At 38.5% G+C, this 26,852-nt stretch overlaps 1 protein-coding gene across 1 annotated transcript in view; it reads right to left on the bottom strand.

The window, feature by feature from the left end:
* dock3 (dedicator of cytokinesis 3) overlaps positions 1-26,852 on the bottom strand; it is a 233,896-nt gene that overhangs the window by 51,595 nt on the left and 155,449 nt on the right. Inside the window, exons 10-14 of the mRNA XM_017450749.3 lie at positions 19,478-19,559; positions 18,348-18,408; positions 16,153-16,300; positions 10,306-10,394; positions 4,367-4,492 (exon numbers count right to left, since the gene is read on the bottom strand). Of these exons, the coding sequence (XP_017306238.1) occupies positions 4,367-4,492; positions 10,306-10,394; positions 16,153-16,300; positions 18,348-18,408; positions 19,478-19,559 (506 nt within the window). The remainder of the gene's footprint in view (positions 1-4,366; positions 4,493-10,305; positions 10,395-16,152; positions 16,301-18,347; positions 18,409-19,477; positions 19,560-26,852) is intronic.

Here is a 26,852-nt window from a genome sequence, read left to right as displayed (position 1 = left end):
AATGTATGACCTGCTTTAATAAATAAAAAAAAATATTGGCAAGTTGTTTTGGTAAAAGAGGGTTAAAATACTTCAGGGTGTGCTGTTATTGGAAAGTAATCTACTTCAGGAATTCCATTCCCATTGTAGATTTCCTCTAATGGCATCCCCTACTCTGTTTTATTCATTATATAACACCTCTGAAATGCTCTCAATTTGCTTTTATATTAGTTCTGGTTTGGAAATAGTAAATAGTCAACCCAATGCGATTTATTCAACAGACATGAAAAACTCCAGGCTGGTTTCAATTGATCAACTGCTTCCAGATCATTAAAGTCAACTTTTTCAAACTCTAACAGCAAACAGAGTCAGGGTTAGATATGAGAATAGAGTTAAGAAGACATCACGTAAACATTAGATATGAAAAGTGCACTACTGTTAATAATTTAAGATCAAGCAAGCAGCAGAGACAAACTCAGGCTTGTGTGTCACACTTACAATCATCTATCTTCATTTCTTAAAGGGCGCCGAGAGTGTAGAATTGGCAGGGTGAAAGGAGAAAAACACACAAATATGATTTAAGAAAAGGGGGGGGGGGGGGGGGATCCATAAAGATCAGTAAATCAGTAAGTGTTTTCCTGCAACAAAACATCAATCTAAGTGTTGTGGTGTTTCATGGGGGTTAAAAGCTTTATTTCAATGAGATACAGTACGAGACGTTGGATTGTGTATGTATTGTCCAGTATTACACAGTATATCGTTAATTAAGCTAGCCAACTATGGTAGATCACATTTGTATTGGAGATTCAGTTGTAAATATATTGTGAACGTAGATCGATTGATTTTGGAATAAGATAGCTAGCTAGCAGGTTTTCTCTCCAAACAATAAGCTAGCTATGTTACGTTAACTTGCAGCACTCAGGCGTAAATATATTGTGAATCCAATTCGATAGACCTTGGACTAAGCTAGCTAGCAAATTTCCTCTGCAAACAATAGCTAGCTATGTAAGATTAGGAGACTCGGTTGTAAATATACTATAAACACAAATGGTAAGACTTTTATATTAGCACAATTAAAATGTTGATCTCTCCAGATAAAACAGATTATATTCCATTGTGTATTTTAAATGTACATTCAACATATTTTCAACAATATATAGTTAAAATCATTGAAAATCCTATTGACTCCAACAGTGTGTCTTCTGTCAACAGTCTAGATGTCCGCTCTGATGTGCTGCATTGGGGCATTTTGCTGATATGGTTTGGGTTCCGTGCAAATCAATACGATGTTCTTTTGACTGATTGCCTTTGGTGATACATTTCAAACCTTGATGGGTGTGGTCTCGTACAGGATGAATGAATTGAATGGTTTGATGAGGAAGAAAATGATATAAATCAAATGCTATGGCTTTTACAGTCACCAGATCCTAACCCCATTGAAAACCTATGGATGATTTCGTAGCAAGGTTTAGACAGCATTCTCCAGCACCATCATCAAAACATATATACAATATCTTTTGAAACAATAGCATTATATTTTGAAAGAATGGTGTTCATTGCTCCAGTACAGTTCCATAGACCTATAGAGATAGAGTGTATGATGTATTGAAGCTGTTCTGGCAGCCCAACACCTTACTAAGGAACTTTATGTTGTTTTTTCCTTTAATGTGCCACACATCTGTATATCTATTGGCATGTATGCTACAACACTAGTAAAAGTAAGCTATGCTGAAAACATTGATATCGAATTATTCTCCATACCGATCCAGCCCTAATCCTGGCTAATTATTCAGACTGCTGCATTGCTCTTCTGCTTTTAACGTTAGTTTTCGTCATTTATTACTACAATTTGCTATCTTCCTTGAGTCAGTCGATGTAAACACAAATACTGAAAGACCATTATGTCAAATTAATTGGCTGATTATAAAAGCTTCACTCTAATGGCAGGCTTACTGTGTATTTTAATATTGTTTGCCATGAGTTGCTCCCAGTCAGAATAGAATCGTAACTTGGGACCACATGGAACACTATACTGCCAAAAGTATGTGGACACCTGAACAATCACACCAGTATGTGCTTTTTGAACAGTGCATTATAGATGTAGTCCACCTTTGCAGTTATAATAACCCTCACTCTTCTGGAAAGGCTTTCCACTAGATTTTGGAGGGTGATTGTGGGGATTTGCCCATTCAGCCACAAAAGAATTAGTGAGGTCAGGCACTGATGTCAGAGCAGGAGGCCTGGCACACAGTCTGTGTCCCAATTCATCCCAGAGGTGTTTAGTGTCTTCCACTCCAAACTTGGTAAACCATGTCTTTATGAAGCTCGCTTTGTGCACAGGGGCGTTGTCATGCTGGAACAGGTTTGGGCCTCTTAGTTCCAGTAACAGAGAATTTTTAATGCTAGAGAATTCTTAGACATTCTAGACAATCGTGTGCTTCAATCGTGGTGGCAACAGTGCTGGGTAAAGGCCAACATCTGGGTGTGATGGTCAGTTGTTCACAGACGTTTGGCCATATAATGTATATTTCTGCTACTTTCAATCTCACAAAACACAAATCTTACAATTACCATGATATATAGGGTTCTTCTAGGCATTCCAGTTCAATTCATTTCAAGCCCCTATTAGAAATGCACACATAAATACCACATGGCTCTAAGGACTCTCCAGGTCTTACTGACTTATTGACATTTCAAAATGCTGCAGTTAAACACAGCCTTGGCTGTGATTATAAATGCCGTATTTCAGATGCTAAAGATGAGGAATATAAAGCCAGTTCTTTAGCTGGCTCAAATTGAGAATTTTGAGTAGATGGGCATGCATAATTGACGGCGCGGACTGGAATATAGATTGAGAGAAACACATATCCCATCAATCCACATCCTTTTGAAGGGAACAGACCCCACATTTGGGAAACGAGTGCCTTGGACCAATCAGCACAGGAAGGAAGTAATGTGCGTGTGAGTGTGTGTGCTGCAACTCCAAATGACATGAGTCAGAGATCCTGAAGTACACACACTGGTATAAATAAAGTTAGACTTAATAATAGCGTAGGTGCCTTCCCCCTGGGCTTGCTGCTGAGTCACAGAGATTGCACTTTTTAATGTGGTCCATCTCATTTAACCACTGGGTCTAGAATAGAGAGCACATCCCAGAATAATCATCCTCTCTTCTATTTCCCCTTAAATACAGTACACTTTTTTCCCCTATTATATGCTGTGGTTTTTGTTATAATGACAGTGATAAGCTTGTATTATTTGTGGTCTGTTTCATTAGCATATTTCTAATTTACATAATCTGACAACAGATGTAACAGCTGAAAATGGACTCATTTTCACTGCATTGTTCGAAATGTACTTAAAAGGTGAGGTCAGCAATTTTTAAGACAGAATGTGTCTTGTAAACATATTCAGAGATGTTCTCCTGACATTGTGATAGCTGGTAATAAAATAACTGCTCAAAGGAAAAAACACAATATCTTCTGTGCCTCAGCAATTTATAGAGAAAAAACTAACAAACCACCAACATCAACCAATCAGGTCAAGAACATATCCCTATCTGCCTGCAATGCACCTCTTGCACTAGCATTCAGGGGCATGGCATTTGAGGGAACACAGCATGGAAGGCTTTAGTTATTTGAATTTTGAGTTTCAGCTTCTTCAGCTAAATTCCACCAAAATTGCTGATTATACTTTTAACTTAAAAATGAGTGGCACCAAGCAACTGTATTTAGCATTCATTGTTTACTATCATTTTATCTTTAAGTAATCATAAATAATAATATTAGGAATACAATAAGGTCAAGTGAAACTGCATAAAAGTTGAACACTCTGTCTTATGCATTGTAGTCTTTAATTAGGCACCACTTTCATGTAATTCTCAGAAATTGCCCTATCACACACCAGCTTCCAATCCAGGGAGGGTTAAGGCTAGCCTGTACTCCCTCCAAGACATGTGGAGCCAGCCAACAACATATTTTCAAACTGCTGCATCATGGGGCAGTATAACACACTCAGAGGAAAGAGCTATCCGCCCACTTCTGCATACACATGATCAAAGACGCATATGATTGGCTAGTGTCTCTGTGTTTGATAGGGCAGAGAGGGTATGCCATCCTTCCCTCCCTGAGAGCATGACCAAGTTTCTATCGGACTCTCAGCCACAGATGGCTATGGAAATGTTGGGATTAATCACAATGTCCTGATGATAGGGTGAATGTGTTTCTGTTGCACCAGAAGAGTCACAAAGAAATAGTCACATATCTATATGAAATAGTTTTTTTTTTTTTTTAATGTTAAACTTCGGTATTAAAAAAGCCCAAAAGTATGCACAGACCTCTTAGGCTTAAAATCTCAGCCTATCAGACACACCAATCAGAGGTCTCACCTGGCATGATGACATCAGGAAAGCCGAGTTTACGTGTGATGGCAACGCCGCGGTTGAAGATCATAGGATTCTCCCTACGGATCTGTTCCGTCTCTCCCCTGAGCAGCTGCAGAGAGATGATCAGACCTGCTCGAGTACAGAGAAAGAGAGAAATAGATGGAAGAGGTTAACCACAGTTTCTATGGTGCTGTGGAAGTCTGATATCATAGATCCAAAGAGCATACTGAGATGAGAGGCTTCAGCAGAAGAAGAAACAGGAACAGTGATCACACATAAGAGCATGGCAGTTCAGATGCTTCAAAACATTTCAGCTGCTCAAGAGACTGTTCTAAAATCGCACAGCAATTTCTTTGTTGCAAACTAGCCTAAGGGAAAACAAGGAAGTAGGAGGCATCTGCAGGTATATGGTACCACTTTTTATGAGTGCACTTTACAGTGCAGAACACAGGTGGTCACTACATATTGTGAAAATGTTGAGTAGTAGGTACTATGGGCTATTTCAATATTATTTTATGATAAATGAAACTTGGCAACAGGTTCATCAGGGAGAAATCATGGAGAATTCCCCCAAGACCACCAGAGGGCACCCTCCCTCACATTTTTTTTATTTCATCCTTTGTTGTCAGCCCCACTTCCTGTGTTTGTGCACACCTCTTTTGTGTTCCCCTAATTAGTTACCCTATTTAAGCTCTGTGTCCTCCATCCTCAGTTACCAAGCATTATGTGGTATGCTTACTGGCGAGCAAATTTAATAACATCACTGCAATGTATTTCTTTGAAAAATGGTTGGGGAAGGGGGACAAGCCCAGATTGGGGGTCTCAGTCACCCTCCCTTCATGCCCTACAGAGAAAGTTGCTCAGCCTCCCTACCCAGCTGATGACATCAGCCCCTAATCCTTCTCCCTCCACTTCTCTGCTTGGCTAGGGACATCGCTCCACCTCCTTGCTTTTCCGTGGTCGTTGCCCCCCCTCTGGCCTAGCCACGGTCATTGGTCCCCCCCTCTGGCCTTGCCGTGTTCGTCTCTCCCCCCTCTGGCCTCACTGTGGTCGTCGCTCCCCTTTCTGGCCTTGCCATGGTCATAGCTCCCCTCTCTGGCACTGGTGGGGATGTCGCTCTGCCCAGGTGTTCGGGCCCTCATAAGTTTGGCCACTTCAGGAGCCACATCTTTATGGGGGCGGTATGTCAAGTTCACAAATGAACAATTCCCCCAGACCACCAGAGGGCACCCCCCACTCACAATTTTGGAATTTCTTCCTTTGTTGTCTTGGCCCATTTCCTGTGTTTGTGGACACCTGTTTTGTGGTCCCTTAATTAGTTGCCAAGCATTGTTGTTGTATTACTGGTTACTGTTATGTTGATGTGTATGCACCATTGTAGAATAGAGTAATTTTTGTTTTCATGTTAAATTTCTCTTCCTTTGTCTTGCCCTAGTCTATTACTTTAAGTTTTTGGTTCTTTTTCTGTCTTTGGTTGTTGTTTTTTTTTGTTTGTTTTTTTTAGTTGTTTTATCATTAAAGACTGTCTGCTTGTACATCCATCTCCCAGGATTTTGACACGTTAAGTGTCTTTCCCCCCCTTCATGTGCAATATTCGTGTTACCCACCAAAATCATATGGATTCACTACATATTATCTACACAGGAACTGTCAACTTATATTAGTGGACAGTTAATTTGTATAAATTTGTACATTCGTTATGTTATAAGTTTCCACGTCACTGTAGGTGTATAAGCTAGGTTTTAGTGAAATGTCACTGCTGGTCATGAGCCACAGAATATTCAGAATAACTACATGCTAGTGTGCCAACTACTGAGTGCTAAATATTCAGGGTGTTAGATTAAAACACAATGTATCTGTCAAACACACCAAACGTGAAAATGAGACTGGAGCTAAATCTCCAAAGGGAGCTGAAGAGGGCATGATTCATTTACAAACCCTAGCTTCAGTCCATCATCCAACTGAGGGCTGCTTTCAGTCTTTAAAAACACCAAAAGCTTAGGGTAATCAAACTGCACAGCTGTAAAACTTTTACACATTTCGCATAGTTCCCAGAGAATGATGAGTTAGTGGTTGCTCAATAACACATTGTGCTGAGACACAGAGTTTGGTTTCACTCCACAGGGCCTTAGGACCAGCTATATGAGAGCACTGAATAATTAGAAAATATGCACTTTTGGAAACGAGTGATCCCCAGCTGAGCGTATTGGTAATTTTGCACTCATTCGTATTCATCGGGTTTAGCTTTTTTAATGAGAGGATATTTTTGTGGCAAATTTGGCACATTTATTTATTTATTTTAAAGCAAGATAGTGCGGTAGTGAACAGATATACGGCAATCTGGAGAATCCTATTAAACATTTAACGAAGAGAAACTGCTTGCCTTTAAGGGATAGCTCAAACAGAAAATCTAGCATGGCTAAAGTTGAACTGGACGTTCTGTTGCAAGTTGACTGAATTATCTGGCAATAAAGTCAGAAACAATATAACAATGAGATCATTTTTCAAACAAAACATGTGTAATGTGAGGTTAATAACCTGAATGGACATTCCAAAGACGACTAAATATTGCCAATCAACTCCTACGCCTGTTTGAGGTGTAAAAGTGGATGTACCATTAGATGTAGATTATGTCAAAGCTGTGTATTTATACACAGAAATGTCAAGCCACCTAGCTGTCAGACTGGTGCTTCTTCTCCTCAGTGTAAAATGAATGCTTGTCTTGTGGATGTAATGGAAACTGTAAATATAATAAAATTGCGATGGTCATCTGTAGCTTTACCCACTTTAAGTGTTTGAGTAATAAATTTTATGTGGACGTGCTGTATAAATGTTTTAGTGACTTGTGTGTAGTCTTTAGTTAAAATAGCTCAATCATTATGCTCGCTAGCTAGGCTCTCAGTTTGAAATATCTTCTTAATAAACAATACACTCAACAGACTGTATAAAGTATAATAAAATACTTCAACTTAATCAAGCCCACACTCCCTCCTCTAAAAAAAAAAAAAAAAAGCTTTCTCTTTTTCTCAAATCAGGGTTTTTTCAGTATGAGTATATACTAGCATACTAGCTTACTGAGATATTAGCTTGGGAAAAGCAGCAGTGGCTTCGCTCAGCAGTAAGCAGGATGGCTAAGAGTCACACTAGTCAACACTTAGCAATGTTTAATTTTGTTAAATTCTAATGCACAGTTTTTATTTCATTTTATGCTGCTAAGGGTCTAAACGAATCACACAAAAACACTGTCAATTCCTTTTTAACCTCTTTTGGCTTGTCCTGTGCTTCCTGTCCACATATTTGATTCTGGCACAAGTTTTACGGTGCCTTTCCTGACGCAACCAATTTTCCCATTTTCTGGGCTTGGGATGGGCACTGAGAGTGCACTGGCTCGTGCAACCCTCCAATATGGCTGGGGTTGGTTCCCTGACCGGAAGTCGAACCCAGGTCACAGCGGGGAGAGCACCGCATGTACCGCAGTACTTAACGTACTTTTATTATATTATGCACCACCATATCATATTGTATCGAATTTGAATTTTGTGTATTTTTACACCTCTACTAGCTAGGACTGCTTGCTGATGTACATTAGGCTAGCCATTTGACAAACCTAAGTTTTTCTATCTGATCCATTATTTCAGTGAGTAATCGACTACAAGTTCTGCTGAATGTTCGATTTTGGCAAAACACCAGAATACATATCTAATTTTTTGTTTTCTGAGTAGCAAATTCATTTTCCCTACTAGTTTAAATAGTCCGCATGGATTTCAGACTGAGTCCTGCATGAAAAACATTGCACATTTATGTATGAAACAAGTGTGCTAGGCTGAAAAGGGAGTTTAAGTGCTTTGATGTTTAAGTACAAATTAAACGGGACTTGTGCAATTGCCAATTTCATAAACATTATAGAAGCTGTACTCAACCTCATAAAATGAAATAGTTTAATTATATGCTTTTATATGAAGTCGATTATTCTGTACGGCAGCAGTCTTTTCATTAGGGAAATCTAATGACATATCAGTGGGATTAATGAACTCTAAACCATTTACTTCTTCTGACACAAGCATGCTCATTTAAACAAAGGAACTTTAGCTATAAAGGCATTTGTCTATTAGTTATCAAACTTACACTTCCTCTACAGTTTTGACCTTTTTAACAACTTTATAGTCGACTATTTCCACTATTTCTCTTTTAAACTGCAATTTGAGCCTTATGCAAGGTCTAGTTTGTATGAGGTTTCAGGTGTTATTTGTCACACTCTTTGTTTTGGCTGCTAAATGCTTTTCTAGTTAGCTAGCTAGCCAGTACCATTAACTTTGATTGTAAGTATGTGAAATGAACTCACTGTGAGCTCCAGAGCGTCATGGTATCTTGGAAAGCTTTGTTGCACTTGCTTTAGCCTGTGTTTTTATTATTATTATTATTATTATTATTATTATTATTATTATTATTACTTGTCACTACATCTTCAGAGTATTATCATAGTAGTATTAGATATTTCAGAGGAAATCACAGAGCTACATTTCTGTAAAATGACAGCACCTCAGGTATATATTTAAGGAGGTGATAAAATATTTTGTCACTTTTGATTCTGAACACTTTACTCTCTTGAATCACTACCCAAGGAAGAGAAACACAGTCATCAAAGCACCTTTTTCAGCTTTGAACCATTTTACATTCTTCGAGAGGTTGTGGTTGAGGATGATGACATACTAGTGAAATATGGTCAATGCCATTCTCTAGATCTCTGAAACACTTCTAAAACCTCTACTCCCATACACACTTGCCATTTTAGGCAGAGTACAGGAGTAAATGTTCATGGTTTAGATAACTGTCTGTAGCGAAAGGTTAATTTGTAAGAGGAAAATCAGGATTCGTCTTCCAGTCTCTAAGAGTGTCTGATTTCAAAATACATCTCATATTCTGTGGACAGACGTCTACTGTTAAGTACGGAATAAAACTCTATGGGGTGTGCTTTTAAAATCCTGATGAAATTAAAACAGAAGTTTTGTGGCTTTTAGAATGAATATATTAGCCTTAAGGTTAAGCTAGTATACTCTAAAACAATGACGAAATTCACGTTTAGAAGATATAGGCATCCAAAATGTACAATCTCTCTATACCACCGATGATATCATTCTTCACGTTGGCTTCTCGTCAGATTTTCTGACAAATCAGATGTTCTGTAGAATCTGAAGTGTCCCGCCCCTAACAGTTGTAAGTTTCCTGGCTGTGAGGTAAGCTAAAAGCTATTGGCTATTTAAAAAGCAGGACGAGCCACTCGATATGACCCGCCCTCACTTCCCGTTTCAGTGGAAATTACGCCAATACATCAAATAATGCTGCATGTTTCAAGGCACTTCACGAGGTCTTTAAAGGAAACGAATCAAAAAAGGCATGGTGTAATGCGGCCTGACATCAAATGGAGTTACTGTTACCACCTCAAACTTAATTATTTTCGTATAACAGCATGTCTCAAAGTGTTTCTTTCCTTTTAGACTTTTTATACCACAGCAATTTGCACAGCACGGTTGAATGCTTGAATCTGTGAATCTGAAAATAGTGCATAGTATGCCATTTGCGGACGATGTTCAGCCATCAACACATGACCGTTGGCTTGGATTGTCAGAGCCCTAACATAAGGATATCAGATTCCAGTCCTATAATCCCGCAATGCTGCCGATTTTAGCAGCCCACCTCATTTAACACACCTGATTCAACTCATCAGTTCATCAGTTTTGAATTTGGGGTGTTAAATACAGGAAAACACTCATTTTTACTGAGCTGTATGACTCCCAGTAATGCTTCTGGGTCTGAACGGGAATGAGAGAATAAACATAGAGACACTAAACTGGGAGACTAATCAGGTGATTAAACATAACACTATGATTATTATAATCACAATTTGACATTTCATATCTCTCCATACACTATGGAGAACATACCATAGTTGGTGCTGGGTGCAGTGTATTTGGTGCTGGACTTGCGGATGATGTTCTCATGAATCTGGTACCACTCGTTCTCATTGTTACATCTGCAGAATACAAAAAAGGAAGAAAGAATAAATCAATTATGAGGAGAAAAATAGCCGTGTAGACAGTGGATAGAGTGAGTTTTAGTATTCTAATAGACAGAATACTCAACCTTGGAGCCTAGAGATGTAAGCACCTGATCCTTCAAATGGAGAATGAATATTGCAAATAGGCTGTCTCTTATAATAAAGAGCTGAAAAATAATGTCCAATAGTCTAAGGCTGTTAGCCAAAATGAAGTCTGGGTCATAGATTTTGGAACATGAGCCAGGAATAATGAATGCTTTTGGATATGTTCCAGTTGTATAATAGATACACTGATTCAATTATTTCGTTTTTTAATATTGTGCTGATATCAGATCTATAAGGATAAACTGATATCTTATACAAAACCGATACTGACAATAAAAAAAAAAAAGCTCTTTGTAAGCTTGGTAAATCAAACAATAAAGGTGCTGTTTGAAATTTTTGGTTTCTAGATATTTAGGTGTAAGGTATACCTTAGTAAACTGTGATTTATAATATCACCATTCTATGTATCAAGTGATCATATTTTCCATTTCAGCATTACATTTTTCTGATCCGGAAAAGAGCTTCGCTCCCAGTGAAACAGCTAAATAAGTTTTGCTCTGTCTCTTTTCCTCACAGTCAACTGCATGGTTTCAACTAAACGGATGAGATCATTTGGAGAGAGAAGAAGGCTTGTGAGTGTTTGAAGTGTAATCATAAAACAGTCAGCAGAGAGCTCTAAAAATTCCAGACCGCTCCTTTAAGACAATCTGTGTCTTATGTTCTTGTCTAAACTGAATAGTAGTCTCAAGCTCTTCTAAACTTTCAAACCTGAATCGCAGAACAATACGTGTTTTATACATTATATTTCACTCAAATGTATTCAGATGGAAAGAGAAGAGTACCATCAATTAAGCCCACTGACATTGAGACTATAATGTAACTTGTGCAATGCAAGCACTTAGCAGAAGCAAGTTCAGTTCTTGTGTAGAGAGGCAGGAGTGCAAGCTAAGATAATAAAGCTATCATTAACTTTTGGCACTAGGAGGCAATCCACCGCACTTTACACCGAAAACCAAGTCGTGAAGCACTTTGTCACTATTGAAATGCAGAGAAAGGAAACTCTCTACCGAAGCCTTTTGTTCCGTTCTGGTCAAAATTGTGCATTTAAAATCTTAGTAAAAGCAGAATGGTACTAAAATCATTTTCTTCTAACATAAAACTTACAGGGGACTTCTCAATATTTCTGGAAAAAAAAATATATAAAATCAGCGACAATACACAAATTGATGCTCAATTGACCCAGTGTGTTGTAAGAATACATTCCCCACACCATTACACCACCACCACCAGTTAGAACTATTGACACAAAGCAGGTCAACAGATTCATGCTGCTGGTGCCAAATTCTGACTCTACCATCTGCAGAAATGGAGATTCATCAGATGTGGTGGCATTTTCCCAATCATCAACTGTCCAGTTTGGGTGGGTCTGTGCCCTCTGTAGTCTCAGAAACCTGTTCTTGGCAGACAGGAGTGGAATCCAATGTGGTCTCCTGCTGTTGTAGCTCATCTGCCTCATGATTTGATGTGTTGTGAATTCAGAGATGTTTTTCTACTCACTACAGTTGTAAAGAGTGAACTGAGCTACAATAGCCCTCTGCTCAGCTTTCATAAGTACTGTTTATATAGCTAACAATTGCCATACACGTAATAAGCAGAATGTGAAGTCTAACGGCTAATGAAGTGTCACGTCAAGCGTGGTAGCTTGGCTGCCAAGGGATTATCATGCTGAATGGCATGTGATAGTGGTGTTAGTGCCAGGTCAAGGGCTTTGCTGGATATCAAACTGAGTCCATCTGGCAAGTTGTCACTGTGACCATTAGACGAGCATCAGAGGTGGAAAGGGCCTGTCACTTACAGAAACTGGGTCAGTGTGTCTTTACACACTTACTGGGACATGGTAGAGGCACTGTAACTGTGAGAAATACAGACAAGGTTGCGATCTTTGACATTTCTATGCTAAATTAGGTAGAAACACCATTTAGGTCAATGGAGGCCAGGTAAAGAAAATATGTAGTAGTATAGCATCTGGTTGGTGCCCACAAAACACATGCACAGAATGCTCTAATGCTAGTGCAAGAAGGGAAGCTTTCTGAATTAATTGGCAACAGAGCAGTCACAAGCGATTCCAACCATGAACTTACATGCATTTGTCTCGCGTGATATCGGCTCAAGCGAGGAGCAGTATTAACCCTTTCTTGCACAGTGTCCACACTTATGGACAGTCAGTTTAAGCATTTTTTTATGTTTTAGGAAAATATAAGATATAAATTACCTCCAAATCATTTGAAAGCTTAACTATAAATTAACATGAACCTACATGTACATCTGTATCTCTCTAAACTATTTGTTTCGATCTTTACTAACTTTCTACATAAAATAAAACAGAAAATAACAACAAACATTTTTTATCTTTTTTTTTTTTTTGCCAAACTCCATGGATCGCCTTAGATTTTTAAAACTATTAAGAATAACAACAACAACAACAATAATAATAATATAAACAATTCTATTGATCACATCTTGTGTGCTTTGCACTGTGCTGTCTTACTGTATTTATGGCTATATGTGAATGTTTGTCTTTTTACCATTACTGTAATGCTGCAATTTCCCTGCAGTTTCTATCTATCTATGATGTGCTCTTGAGCTTTTTTTTTTAAATAATATTTTACAATGTATGTACATTATAATAATAATTTAATTGCAATATGATAGTTGTGACCAGATGGTCCAGCCCTACCCAACTGCACGTCAAACACTGGGCTCTTTGGAAACAGGCTTAAAGGTTTATGCAATGGAATGGAAAATGTAGTTTAAAGGTACTTGACTGATCAAGCATCAAGCTCTGTACTCCCTTACTCCACTAGGTGTCCCTGCATAACTTATACACTCATATCTCTAACCGGCTCACTCACCCTCCCTCTTAGTCTCTTTCACGCATACATACGTGCGCATACAGTACAGTCCAGAGTGCAATGATGCAATCAATGAATGCTCAGATTTCATGCACCATGCACAGGAATATAGTCCGCCTTTTTAATTACAGGCATAGCTGTTAAAGTATTATGCATCCACTATAAATATTACGCACAAAATCCTTTTCATAATGCCATCTACTAAGCTCTACCATGTTTCTACATCTCTCATTGCGACTCTCTTCATCATTCCTGCAGCTAAGTGCACACTAAGGGGAGGGACCATTTCTGCAGCTAACTTGCATGCCAGATTGTGAAACAACTGCCAGACAGCCTCCAGCTCGCAATCGCAGGCTTCCAAAACAGCCTAATGAGCTTGACACTTCGGGTCTTCAGACCTAATTATGCCACTACAGCAGTGATAATGCACATGAAGGGTATGAAAGGGTTGAAGGGGCATCACTGATTGGAAAGTTCGAGGGTGCTATTTCTGAAAATGATCACGTCTGACACGTCGTGTTCAGGATGGCGTCTGGAAATGACTTAACCCATTACACCAAGCTAATTCAATCAGAGAGGCTAACGAGATGTGACCACCAGAGTTCTAAACATTAGCTGTGATTTTTTAATTTTTTTTTCCCAACTTATGCACCAGGAAATGACTCCACCTCTGTGGTTAAGTTGCATCTTGAGTCCATCAGATTAGATTAAACAAATCCTAATAGATGTTTTAAAAAAATATATATATATATATCTTCAAACACTGGATGATCTAAACCATTTTTCTCCGTTGTTTTTTTTTCCATATGGCCCACGTGTGTTGCTGGAGGTTCAATGCTATATTCGGTCAAATGCTCCCAGGTGCTAAAAAGAAAGAAAAAAAATAATCTGTTTTTCACACTTGCAGAAACATGAGCTCAGAGCTTTGATACCACATGATTACCTGTCAAAGTGATTGCTAGTCTATCACAAGATTTCCTGTGTGTCGTATGGTTCTCCCCGTTCTCAGTTCTGCTTGTTCCCCAGACAACAACCAAGCTGGCATCGGTGCACACAAACCTAATGAAAGTCTATGATAGAAGGAGCTGGATGTGAAACATCTATTATGTAGGTGGAATTTTAGAAACATTGGGATTGAGATGCAAACTTCTACAAAGTATATCCATTGTGTTCTGCTCCATTGTGTTTTGTCAAACATTTTTTTCTTTTCTCAAGAGCAAACACACTATGAATATCAGGTGGGAAACCATACACCTTCGAAGCGGAACTAAAGATTTGTGTTTCATTTTCATTCCATAGCATTATAAGGTTTGCAATCTCTGGAAGTATCATTTGCAAGAGTCACAACCATAATCACTGGTTGTTTGGTTGGTAACAAATTTTTTAAAATCCAAAAGACAAATGATCAAATTTTGTCCTCAATGTTTCTAACTAGATAAACTCAAGCAACTGGTTAGAATGTCAGACGAACTACGGAGAAGACCTTATATGTCCAATTATCCACCAAAATAATTAGCGGCAGTGGAATCAACCAGTTGTGTTTTGATGTCCAGTGGGTTGGATCTTTACCTTGAAAGAAAAACCCTCAATCAAGCCCACCTTGACTGAGAACATTAGCATGGTTTAACCACTAGCTGGTCTTCATTTGTGCAATGCCACATTTTACCACTAAGCACATTCGAAATCGATTAGAATCGCTACAGGAATCGCTGTTGCACTTTTTAATTAAGCCTATTTTGACATCAGATTCTGGCATTAATGCTTAACAAACCACGACAAAATACGCCCATTGTGCAAAAGAACTTCAGGCAAGACACTACAACATGACCAATCTTTTAAAAACAGTACACATCACAGTTTATCTTTGGTAGTTGATTGCTGATGCACCATTTTTACAGGTATTTTTCTCACTGAGGCTTTTTAAAAATGTGCATTTATTAATGCCAGTGAGGCTTACGAATACAACTTTGCATACTTCTCATACAGTAAAACAAACAAACAAAAAGCTCTTCTCTTGATATTACTGAAATTGAAATAGTTATTTCACTGTGAAGATGCTCTCAGGAGAAAGACTTTAACAGAAAAGTTGTTCAATCAAAAAAACGCATTGTTATAAATAAAATCTAACATAAAAATGATATAAAATCTAACAAAAATGCTAATTTTGGGAAATTCCGTTGCAATATTCGTCTAATTAGGAATAAGAACGAATATGTTAAATGTAATGAATATAGATCATCTAGAAAGAGAGATTTTGGTTCTGAATATAAAAAAACAGATTTTGGAAAAAAAAAAAGTGTGGTTTTAACGTGTTAGTCTTCTAATTATTTTGGTTTATAAGACTTATAAAGGGAAACTGACATGTACTGTATATATCAGGACACATAAACTGACACTGCATATCAGCAAACAAGAGTTTCAGAAATATATGACATGGCATAATTGTGCCGAGTGGGCGGAGCTCATCTGATAAGTCGGTGGTCACAAGTGGACAAAAATCTGTCTGTAGGTATTTTATATTTTTATTGTGACCATTTATAAGAAGACATGGATGCAGTTTAGTCAAAAATCTGAAAAAGGGTTTAAAAAAAAAACAAAAAACAAAAGAACTTTTGTTTTGTTGCCTTAAAAAAAACGACAGTACCGAGACAGAGGAATGCATCAGCAGTAGCACATTTCCACTCTGCACATAAAGTACATCATCAATCACTAATGGGTCCTCTCTAGCATCAACCATGCATTTTAAAAACACACATACACACGTGCCAGACACTCACGTGTAAACTTTGAGCACAAAGTCTTTCTCCTCCTTTAGCTCTGATATGGTGTGCAGCACATCGCTCATAGCCAGCACAGCGCATCCGTATGGGCGTCGGTAGTGCACATGTGGAGGGCCCTTCTTCGAGTCATTCAGCAGCATTCGCCCTATGTAGAGAAAGCACTACATTACCATGTCAATATCCACACATGGATGATCCACAAATGGATGATATTGTTACAGCAGTGTCACTGTGGTATGGAGTGAGGGAATAATGTTCAGGAACAGGAACATAAATCAGAAGCAATGAACTGCATATTTGAGCTGTCACTGTCTGGAGCGTTCTATGATCGAACACACCTGATTGCAGGCTAATGAATTCAAGTCAATAGAAGCTACTCTGCAAACCAACAGTGTAAAAACTCTGGCTAGACATAATAAGTCTGTACTTTGGCAGAAGTAAACATTCATAATAGAGGTTTGGCAAGCAAACGTGTGGAAGTCCAAAATACACAAAACGACAGATTTTCGGTTAAATATTAAACATAATTATGGAAATGACTAAATATATCAAATAGCACACACTGTTCAATTTAACAGTGTAAACGTAAGTTACATTACCAAACCTGTAGCCCTCCTTTTAACTTCGCTAACATTTGAGCGCTAACTAACATTAACATAATTGAAACAGAAACTTGCACTAGAGTTAGCACCTTTTCTGAAAGATTCAAGATGTAATTTAATCCCATTAATAAACTTTTACCAAGGTTATTCAGCGTTTCACAAAAACCTACACTTTTGTGCCTTTACTCCCACCTACCCACTGAGCTCCAGTGACCAGTCTTCTAGTAAGGTTGTGTGTAAATGTTTTCACAGGCTAAATCAAAAAGATTTACAAAACTTTTGGTTACGTCGGATTTCTTCCTAGTCACGTTTGTATGTTGATAAATGCCAATCACCCATATATTACCGAGAGCATTCATGACATAACTGATTTACATTTAGTGATGCCATCAAATCTCTATAATAGGCAAAGCTCACACAGAGCTGAAAAAAACGACAGAATGACAACTAAACAGTGAAAGAATGCCTCCTAAGGGTCTCCTCATTATTCTTTTCATTGAGCCGAGCGTTCTGAAATGTCACACGTCTATGCTGTAGAGTGCACTAAGAAAGAATGAAAAGAAAAGAAAAGAAAAAAAAAAAGAAAATGCCACAGAAATGAGAGAAATAAATAAGTAATAATCCATCCATCCATCTTCTATACCGCTTATCCTTCAGGGTCGTGGGGAACCTGGAGCCTATCCCAGGGAGCATGGGGTACAAGGCGGGGTACACCCTGCACGGGGTGCCAATCCATCGCAGGTCACAACCAGAAATACACATTCACACACTCATTCAAACACTACAGACACTTTGGACATGCCAGTCAGCCTGCCTAGCATGTCTTTGGACTGGGGAGGAAACCGGAGTACCCAGAGGAAACCCCCGCAGCACAGGGAGAACATGTAAACTCTGCACACACAGGGAAGCGGCTAACGTGCTAACCACTAAGCCTCCATGCTCCAATGAGTAGAAGTAATAATAATAATAATAATAATAATAATAGTAGTAGTAGTAGTAGTAGTAATAATAACAGTAACTATAATAAAAAAATAATAGCAAGGCATGTTATGTAATAAGTACTATTCATAAAGCTAAAACAGATAAACATAAGGAAAAACAGGGTGTTAAAAAATCTTTAACATTTTAGCACGGTACATTAGCATATTAGGATGACTTTTCATAGCACATTCTCCTCACAGAATCCTGATGTGGGAAGGATTACTTTAACATTGTACTTTATCCAGAGAATAAAGAACATGAATCCTTTTCATTTTTACTGATTCGTGTAAAATAGCCGGGGGAAAGTAACATAATAGTTGAAATCTCCCGATAAGGTGAAACATGGCAATACACATACTGTGCAAATGGCTGCATTCTACTGATTGTACTCTTTCCTTACTGAGCCCAAATGCACAATGCTGCAGTTACATAACAGCACTTGTAATGTGAATTCCTTAGCAGGTGAAGTTAAAAAAAAATAAGAAAATAAAACAAATGGAGCACATTCGGCTCAAAGCAAAGGAAGTCAAGATGAGGGAGAGGGGGCAGAGATTTTAGCTCTGCTTTATAGAGGTAAAATTCAACTGGGAACTTTATAGCCTGACTTACCAGTCCTGATGACCTGAGCTACAATGTACAGGTCTCGTTTCATATCCTTATTGCTCAGGTCCTGTGGAGATACAGAGGGGGGGAGGGAGAGAGAGGGAGGGAGAGAGAGAGAGAGAGAGAGAGAGAGAGATATGAGGCATATTGTCGAGCAATGAATGTCAATTTTACAGGACATGATTGTATCCCTTGCGCTAAAGCTGCCCAGCATAATCACCACTGTTCAATTTACAGCCAAATTAAAGTGTTATTTAATGTGATCTCTACACTCGGTGTGTATTAAGTCTGATGTAAATGAAAGTGTTAATTTACTAATGACTACTGGATATAAATGTGTGCTTAATGTTCTGTAGCATAGCCATAGTGATTAGTATGAGGCAGGTTTCCGTCCAGATGTTTCGAAGAAAACTAAAGCACATTTTTGAAAAGAAATATGAAACAAAAGTTCCCGCATGTTGATTATTCTGAAATAGTGTGTAAAATAACAAGGTGTAAAAACTGTTACAGCCAAATACACACAGTTAGGAGCTATCTAAGAAACTGCAACTCAAGAGTATATTATAAGTGTCACATTATGCGCATAATTACTTTGCTACATTGAATTATTAATCCTTAAACCTGTAGTTTATTATGAAGGTAAACAATACAAAATAGTATTATTCAATAAGCAATTATATACTGTTCTAGCAAGCTTTTTATTTATTTAATATTTTATGTTATTACGTTTACCTTATATTTAATTTTTTGGGGGCATCTAGACAACACCGATTATGCAAATATGAATGCAAATGCAAATGAATTTCAAGTTTTAAGTTTATTTGTCATGCGCACAAAATGTCAGGGACAGTTGTACATAGAAATGTTTGAATTTTTGACTTGTATTTCCAAAAAGTTATTTTCCATAATAGTTTTGTTCTTTTTTGAGAACCTCAGCCATTTGGCAAAACCTGCAATTTTTAAAAGGTTTAAAAAAATTTTAGCACCTCCATTTAGGATTTTTTTTTTAAATTCACATTTTTAAATGCACATTTCATCCAAAACAAAACAAAAACAGATGGATGAAAAATGGAAATCCTGGTCTCAGTTTTTTTTTTTTTTTTTTTTTTTTAGTCTTTAAAAAAATTTTTTTTTACCGTAAACAGTGCGCAGAGCCGGTCGATTTTCTCCGGGTTCTTTGGGCCTCCATTTTTGTTGAGCTTCACCATGAACTTCTCACTGCAACAAAACAGCACATGTTTAAATTCACCTTGAAATCATTAGCGTAAGACGCCTAGTGGCTCAAATCTTAACAACTCAATAAGTCCCGCTGTTCCTTAATACAAACGGCTCTACATAATGTCAATTAAAGGCGGCCTCCTGCAGGCGCTCCGACACCTTAGCGGCTCCCTCACACAAGGAGCTGAGACTAAAGAGAAGGTGGGTGGTTAATAATGTGTCTCGTTCTCCTCTCGTTTCCCACAGGGGGGTCTGGGAAAGTCAGGATGGAGAGACAGAGTGATGACAGGGGGAGAATGAAGGAGAGTGGGAAGCTTTAATCAGATCTGAGGGATGAGAGGAGAACACTTCCTCTCTGCCACAGCCCAGCCTAATGGAACCAGGGTGTCAGGGTTATATGAGAGTTTGCGTGAGGAAGACAGACAAGAGGAATGTAGTCTACCTGAGGCATGGCGGATAGAAAAATAGGCCGACCAGACAGATGCTGCATCAGATGAAGACATATTTCTTTAAAAGAAGAAAAGTCATTTAGAGTTGCGCCATCCATTTGTCTCTCTGGCCCCGTTCACACCTGCTCTCGCACACATTCAACTCTAATGAACTTGTCCACAGTGCACAGGGATAAAAAGTTATCAATGTTCTTGAATTTTAAACTTGTTTTTATTTGTTTTATATAAACTGCTGTGTGTAGAAGATATCACATTGCATATAAAATGGTGCCCTTTTAAATACTAGCCCACATAAAATGATTCATGTACTGTAGCTCACATACTTTTTGTGTGTCCAACAGACAGCAGTTTCAAGCTCGTGTCTGGTAATTTATTTGTTGCATGCTTTCATGTCATTTAATACACTTGACGGCTTTAATATAGCACTACTATCCAACTGAATAATAGCATTTCCTATAACAATACCATCCGATGGTTAAATATACAGATAACGTGCCCCTTCTAAACTTTATACACTCCAACACAGAGTCCATTGCAGCAAATGTAGTAATTAAAAGAATTGCCATATTTCTTAATGGAGCAGTATACAAACATGCTATCTCCCTTAATGGCTATTTTACCATCAAAATTCTTATTAGTTCTTCTTGTGCTTTTGTTTCTTTCATCATGTGCCCTTGTTTTTGGTTTTCGTCCTGTCTGCGCCCCGTCCCATCATTGGTCTGTTACAGATTGAACTCAACTGTTCTGTGTTTGTGGTTATTTTGCCTTCTTATGTCCTCTGCATCATTGTTCTACGCAACTGTATCATGCCCTGTACCATTAAGCTCTGAGCCTTGGTTTCCTGTTTCCAGGTTGCTCTAGTTATTGATTCTTGCACGTTATATGCAAATTATATGCACTATAGGCACAAGTATGTGGACACCTGACCACATTGAACCCCTATGTGACTCCCTCGCTTCTGTAACAGCCCCCTCTGTTCTGTGACTTTCCACTAGAGTTTGAAACGTGGCTGTGGGGATTGGTGCTAATCCAGCCGCAAGAGTATAGTGAGGTCAGGCACTGATGTCAAGCGAGAAGGCTTGGTGCCCAGTTGGCATTCCAAATCAGGAAATTTTGCAAAGCAGGCCACTCAAGTTCTTCTATTCCAACCTTGGCAAACCATCTCTTTATGGACTTTGCTTTATGCAAAGGGCCACTGTCATGCTGGAACAGGTTTGAGTCCCTTAATTCTAGACTCAGAATCTTATTGCTACAGCATACAAAGACATCCTAGCCAGTGGTGTGCTTCCAACTTTGTGGCAGCAGTTTGGGGGTATGGTCAGGTGTCCAAATACTTTTGGCCATATACCTAGTGTAGCTTAGTTTGCTGCTGCCTGCTTCATTATTGACCCACGCTATTGACTATGATGATGAGTCTTGGATTGCCCACAATAAAACATGCTGAGTTCACGGTCTTGGGTCCTGCCTCAACCAATATATATGTTACACTTGTTAGCTTACATATGTTATAGAACCCTATATATGAGAGTGGACTAAATTAATATAACGTTTGTAAAATGTTCTTCCCAAAGACACTGAAATGTATCACATGTACCCAACACAGCAGCAAGGCTGGACATTTAAAAAGTAACTTGATTTAGTGAGAAACCCTCAAAGACTGGTTATTAGTCAGCCCTTCTATACTGTCCAGGACACATCAAGATGTGGCCAAATACATCCCTAACCACCACTGTATGTTGTTCATTAATTATTTGGATATTAAGGGTTCTTATCTTCCGAAAGGAGTTCTACATGAAACTCCTCCTGACAGGGCAACCTTAATCCTTCTAGATATAGCTTTTTCTCCCCCAATGTTATCTTCCTTGGTGTCGTTCTTTGTTCTGTTTCCTGTTTTCCATTTCTATCTGTTCGGTTTTGTTATCAAGCTTCCTAATTTCCCAGAAATTCACCCCAGCAAACACTCAGCATGCATTCGTTAATGGGACAGAGATGAAGTAAAACTGGTGGATACCTCTCATTATTTCCATTTGCAGCTCTCCAGCATGCTTAGTGCGTTTGTGTGCAGTGGTTTATCTCTCTCACTTAAAAATATATGTGCAGAGGGGATTTGAGATAAACAAGAAGGACTCCTAGACACTCACAGAGGTCAGTGGTAGCTTACTAGAGAAGATTCTGAGCTAGTGTTTGGAAAATTTCCAGTTCTAATCCTGGAATTTTCTGAGAGCCATTGGTGGGCCCTTAACTGATCAGCTCTATTTGATTAAGTTCAACTTCTAATTCTTGCTTTCTTTACTATTACTTACTATTTAAGTAGTTCATTTGTCTTAATTATAGTTTATAATTCCTGTTTACCATGAGTCATCACTTCATATTTGTGTGCTTTTGCCTGTGGTAACCTTTTTTGTTTTGACCCCAGCTATGCCTGAGGACTCATGAAAAACCATCAATTAAGGACTATTTGCGTATGCTCACTCGTCTGTGGTTTCCAGAAAGTAAAAAAAAAAAAAAAAAAACACTCTCCAAATTGCATTCACGTGCAACAAGATTCCTGACACGTCTGTTCAGTTGTTCACGTGTGTATGTTCACCAGCATGGGAATATGCATCATTGCATACTAGCTGACTCACTGATTTGACAAGCTGCCCTGCCAAGAATGTTCAATCAGTTTGCAGAAAAGCAACAGCAGCCTTCACTAGAGGAAACAACACTGTCCTTTGCAAGCAATGACGGGTAGTCATTAAAGCCTTTCATTGTTAATAGAGAAGTGTTTCTTTGGCTTTTTTCAATTTAAAGGTAGCTCTGACTACTGTTAGTGCATTTTAAAGACAGTTACACGTTTTAGCATAGTTACACAAATTCCAAAAAGGCTATAAGGTTGATGAATGATCTGCTTAATGATAAGAGGCAAGTTCAGGTTGTTTACTGGCTGAAACCTGACAAAAAATGGAATGAAACAAGCATAGATTCACAGGATAATAAATCAATCAAGTACTGGGGGATGAAGTGAGTTTTCAATTGAGTGGTCGGTTATGTAATCATGTCAAATTCGAAAGGCAGTGAAAGACTCAATGAAAGGAAAACTACATCAAGAACAACAAGGCAGCTGAATTTGAAAAAAATTGATTGAAAAGGTATGCTCAAAATTGTCCATCCATTTTTGATGCTGTCCAAATTGTTTCCAATGGCGCAGGCTGATGGTGCTGGTAGTCTAAACAGTATAATCTGTAAAACAGTCTAAAACCTATACTTATCATACCATGTTTCCCAAGCCAGCCATCATAAACCCTGAGACAGTTCACAATCACACACATTGAACACATTCATTCATTCGTTCATCTTAAGTAACCACTTGGTCAGGGTCATGGTGTATTCGAAGCTGGGAATACTGCATGTGAGCAGGAATATACCCTGGATCACAGGGTATCATACACATACATTCACACCTAGGGGCAATTGAGAATACAGTAGTTAATTTAACCAAATGCCTCTTCTGGAAGATGGGAGGAAACCCAGTGAACCCAAAGGAAATCCACACAGACATGGGAAGAACATATAAAACTCAACATAGACAGTAACCCAAGCTGCCCACTGTGCCACCATGCTGTCCACACTGAACACATGGTAGAGGAAAAGAGGGACTGTATGCCTACACTATAGACTAGACAACTTACAAAAGCAATTCATTCATTCATCTTCAGTAGTCATTTTACTTTGGTCAGGATCACTGCAGATCCTACCCCTGGGACACCAGGCACAAGGCAGGAATACAACTTGAAAATCCACCAACTGGCATGTTAGTATTAAACTGGAGTACTCTGAGAAAACAAACCCAAAGACACTGTCAGAACATGAAAAACTCTTCACAGGCAGTAACTGGAGCTCAGTATCTCCAAATCAGGAGCTCTGTGGCATGAACACTATCTGCTGCCTCACGGTGCCACCAACTGACAAAAGCATACCAACAAATAGAGATGATTTCAAATGTTTTTGAGAGTTCCATCAAAGGCTTACTTAAGTCCTTGAGTCTTACTGGCACAACAGCTGTATTATTTTGTGGGAAATCAGGATGAGCAGTCTAATGAATAAGACACAGCAGGACCATTCAGAGAGCTGCAGGGGACCAAGCTGGGCCAGATGTTGTGGTTAATGTGTGGAGCGGGAATAGAGGAAATAAGAAGGCATACAGTTTCTGTCATGGATATGCCGGAACGAACCACAACGAACGGGACCACAGTTCCCAGCAGCCACTGCACCCCACGGCATCACTGTCACATGACCACGTGCACCTGATTCACAGTGATGTCAATGAGCACTTGTGTGTATATATAGTCACAGTTTGCACTGCACTCTTAGTCTAGCATTTGTATTCTGTTGGCGTGTTATGCTCTCTTGTCTCTTATGGATTGCCTCATGTTTGATTTCTAGTCCTGGTACCATGCCATGTGTTCATAGTTTCTTTTTGTGTTTTCTTTTGATTTGTATTAAACTTATTCTGCACTTGCTTCCATCTTCATTACCAGACAATTTCCTACACTTACTATAATACCTTCATGAGAAGAGCTTTCAATAGTTACCAACAGGAGCTAATACTTCTCACATTTAGCTGGAGAATTATTGGGATACTGCCTCCAGATCTGAATAAAGCATCAGGCTTATCTTTGCCTAATTGCAATGAGGTGTAATACAATTTTGGGCCGACTGTGGAAAGGAGTGGTGGACAGCTTTCAAGTGGGAGGCTGCAGGACCATTAATGGACCGTCAAGACTCGGATGAGTGGGTGGACAGAAATTGAGAGCAAGACAGTGAGAGTGAGAGAGAGAGGCCAAGATGTTGTGAATAATTATTTGGCTAGCATTAGACTGGCGGGGCTTATATAATGTTACACAAAATGTGGTACATTTAAAAACTATCCAAAGTCAAAATGTTTGTGATAGATAAAGTATGGTATCAAATTTCTGCTATTTCTACAACTGTAAGGGTTGGCTATAAAAATCCTAGCATGTAATTCTAAAAATGAAGAATAATTTTTGTGAAATAATCATGCTTCTTTTGCTATGGTTTGATACAGAAGCAGGGAAGAGGAGCAAAGCTAAACACACACTGGGAAAGTTTGCTGTAATGTCGCTTAAGGTTCACCAAGTTAATAGATTGTGACAGACCAAGAGAGTGAGACATAAAGAGACAAATGGGTGTGTGATGTCTCTGTAGTAACAGATCAACTTCATCTTAGCAGTGGAAACTCTCACAGGAGACTCGCAGCAAGGTTCTGGAAGCCTTCGGCAAGCATCTACATTTCTCTGTGTGTGTCTTTTTCCCCTTCACACAAAATTTTTCAGAGTCTTTCAAGCAGGAGAACTGACGTTGTGCAAAGAATTCTTATCATAAAATGTGAATGACAGATCCATGCTTGTCACAATCAACAGTACATTAATCAATCCAGAGTTAATTACCAGTCACAAACAAGATGTCCATTAAACTTCTAAAGTTATTTCCAAAGTCAGCAAAGATGAAATTAGACAGAATAATATATAATGGCTCGTATGGAGCTTGTGGGCACTATGCTTGCCAGAATTCCTGTGAGGGTGTTTCTCGCTGTGACAGCATGGAGGAAAATAATGATTGCCTTCCCAGCTGATACTCATTTCCTCTTCCGGATTCTGCCAAGCCTCTGGGGGCAAGGACGTTTGTGACAACAAGTTTTCGCAAGCTGTTAGCCAAAGTCTGAGTATTGGTACCCTTTTTGTTTGGCCGGATGACCTAGTCCTGCTTCTTGTTATTCAAATCTTGTCCCTGGGTTGTGTAGAAGAGGTCACAAACAAAACAGATAACACAGCATTCAAACATGGTCCAAGGACTGTGAGAATTGTCCACAAAGCAAAGTAGTGAGTAAAAAAAAAAAAAAACCCAACTGATTTAAGAGTTTCTTCAGAAATTCAACATAATCAAGTAACTAGAAATAACGAGATGGTTTTTGACAACACTAGAAGATAATAGTATACAGACAAGTGTTCTGACATCCACGGTACTCATTTGATTCATATTTCTACTTGATTAAATGATTAAAATTTCTACATGATCTAGGATTATGGTTAAAGCTGTAGATTTTAACCTAGGTTTTCCCCCATGTTATAATCCCAGTGATCACTGGTCATTTTTAGTCTGCAGATATTTTGGGACATCTTGAGACAGAATCTGTATTTTAGAGAAACCTTCAGCTGTAGGAGTTTCCTAGAAGACCATTTACACCCTGAATGTTTCCAGCAATCGGTACAGGAAAGTCTCAGAGATGGCTTAATTTCTTAGAAGTTATCATTACCAAGACGGTAAATTTGGCATTTTGGGTCATTTTGATAAAAAGTGAGGCAACGTTGTCACTAAGACAAATTAAGATACAAATAAATATGTTTAATATGAGGTGTAATAGTGGATTTAAAAGCCATTTATTTCCATGCTTAAGCTATAACTTTTGGTCTCTTATGAAGGAGCAAGGAAGTGGGTTTCACAGAAAGATAGACTTTATAAACTGGATTTTATATAAATTTTCCATTTTAGCCAACTTTATTTATGTTTTCCCTTTTCCCCCTGCTAATCTATGCTTTATTAAAAGCAGTACCTGACCTGTTCTTGAAAACAAACCTTAATAAGGACAGTGTGAGGCAGTTTTGACTTGGTTATTTTTTTGGAAATACTTGAAATCTTTCAGCACCATGAAAATCATTCCTATTTCATGTACCATTATCATACACAGAAGCACAAATCAAATTAAATTGCAAGGGCTGGGTTTGTTGAGTAGCAGTAGGCCAAAATATTATATCAAACATTTCTAGCTGCGATTGAAAACAGA

This window comes from Ictalurus punctatus, chromosome 21 (assembly GCF_001660625.3).
Source record: "Ictalurus punctatus breed USDA103 chromosome 21, Coco_2.0, whole genome shotgun sequence".
In the NCBI taxonomy this organism is placed as follows: domain Eukaryota; kingdom Metazoa; phylum Chordata; class Actinopteri; order Siluriformes; family Ictaluridae; genus Ictalurus; species Ictalurus punctatus.
The sequence above is the reverse complement of the archived record's forward strand: the minus strand, read 5'-3'. Positions and strand labels throughout refer to the sequence as shown.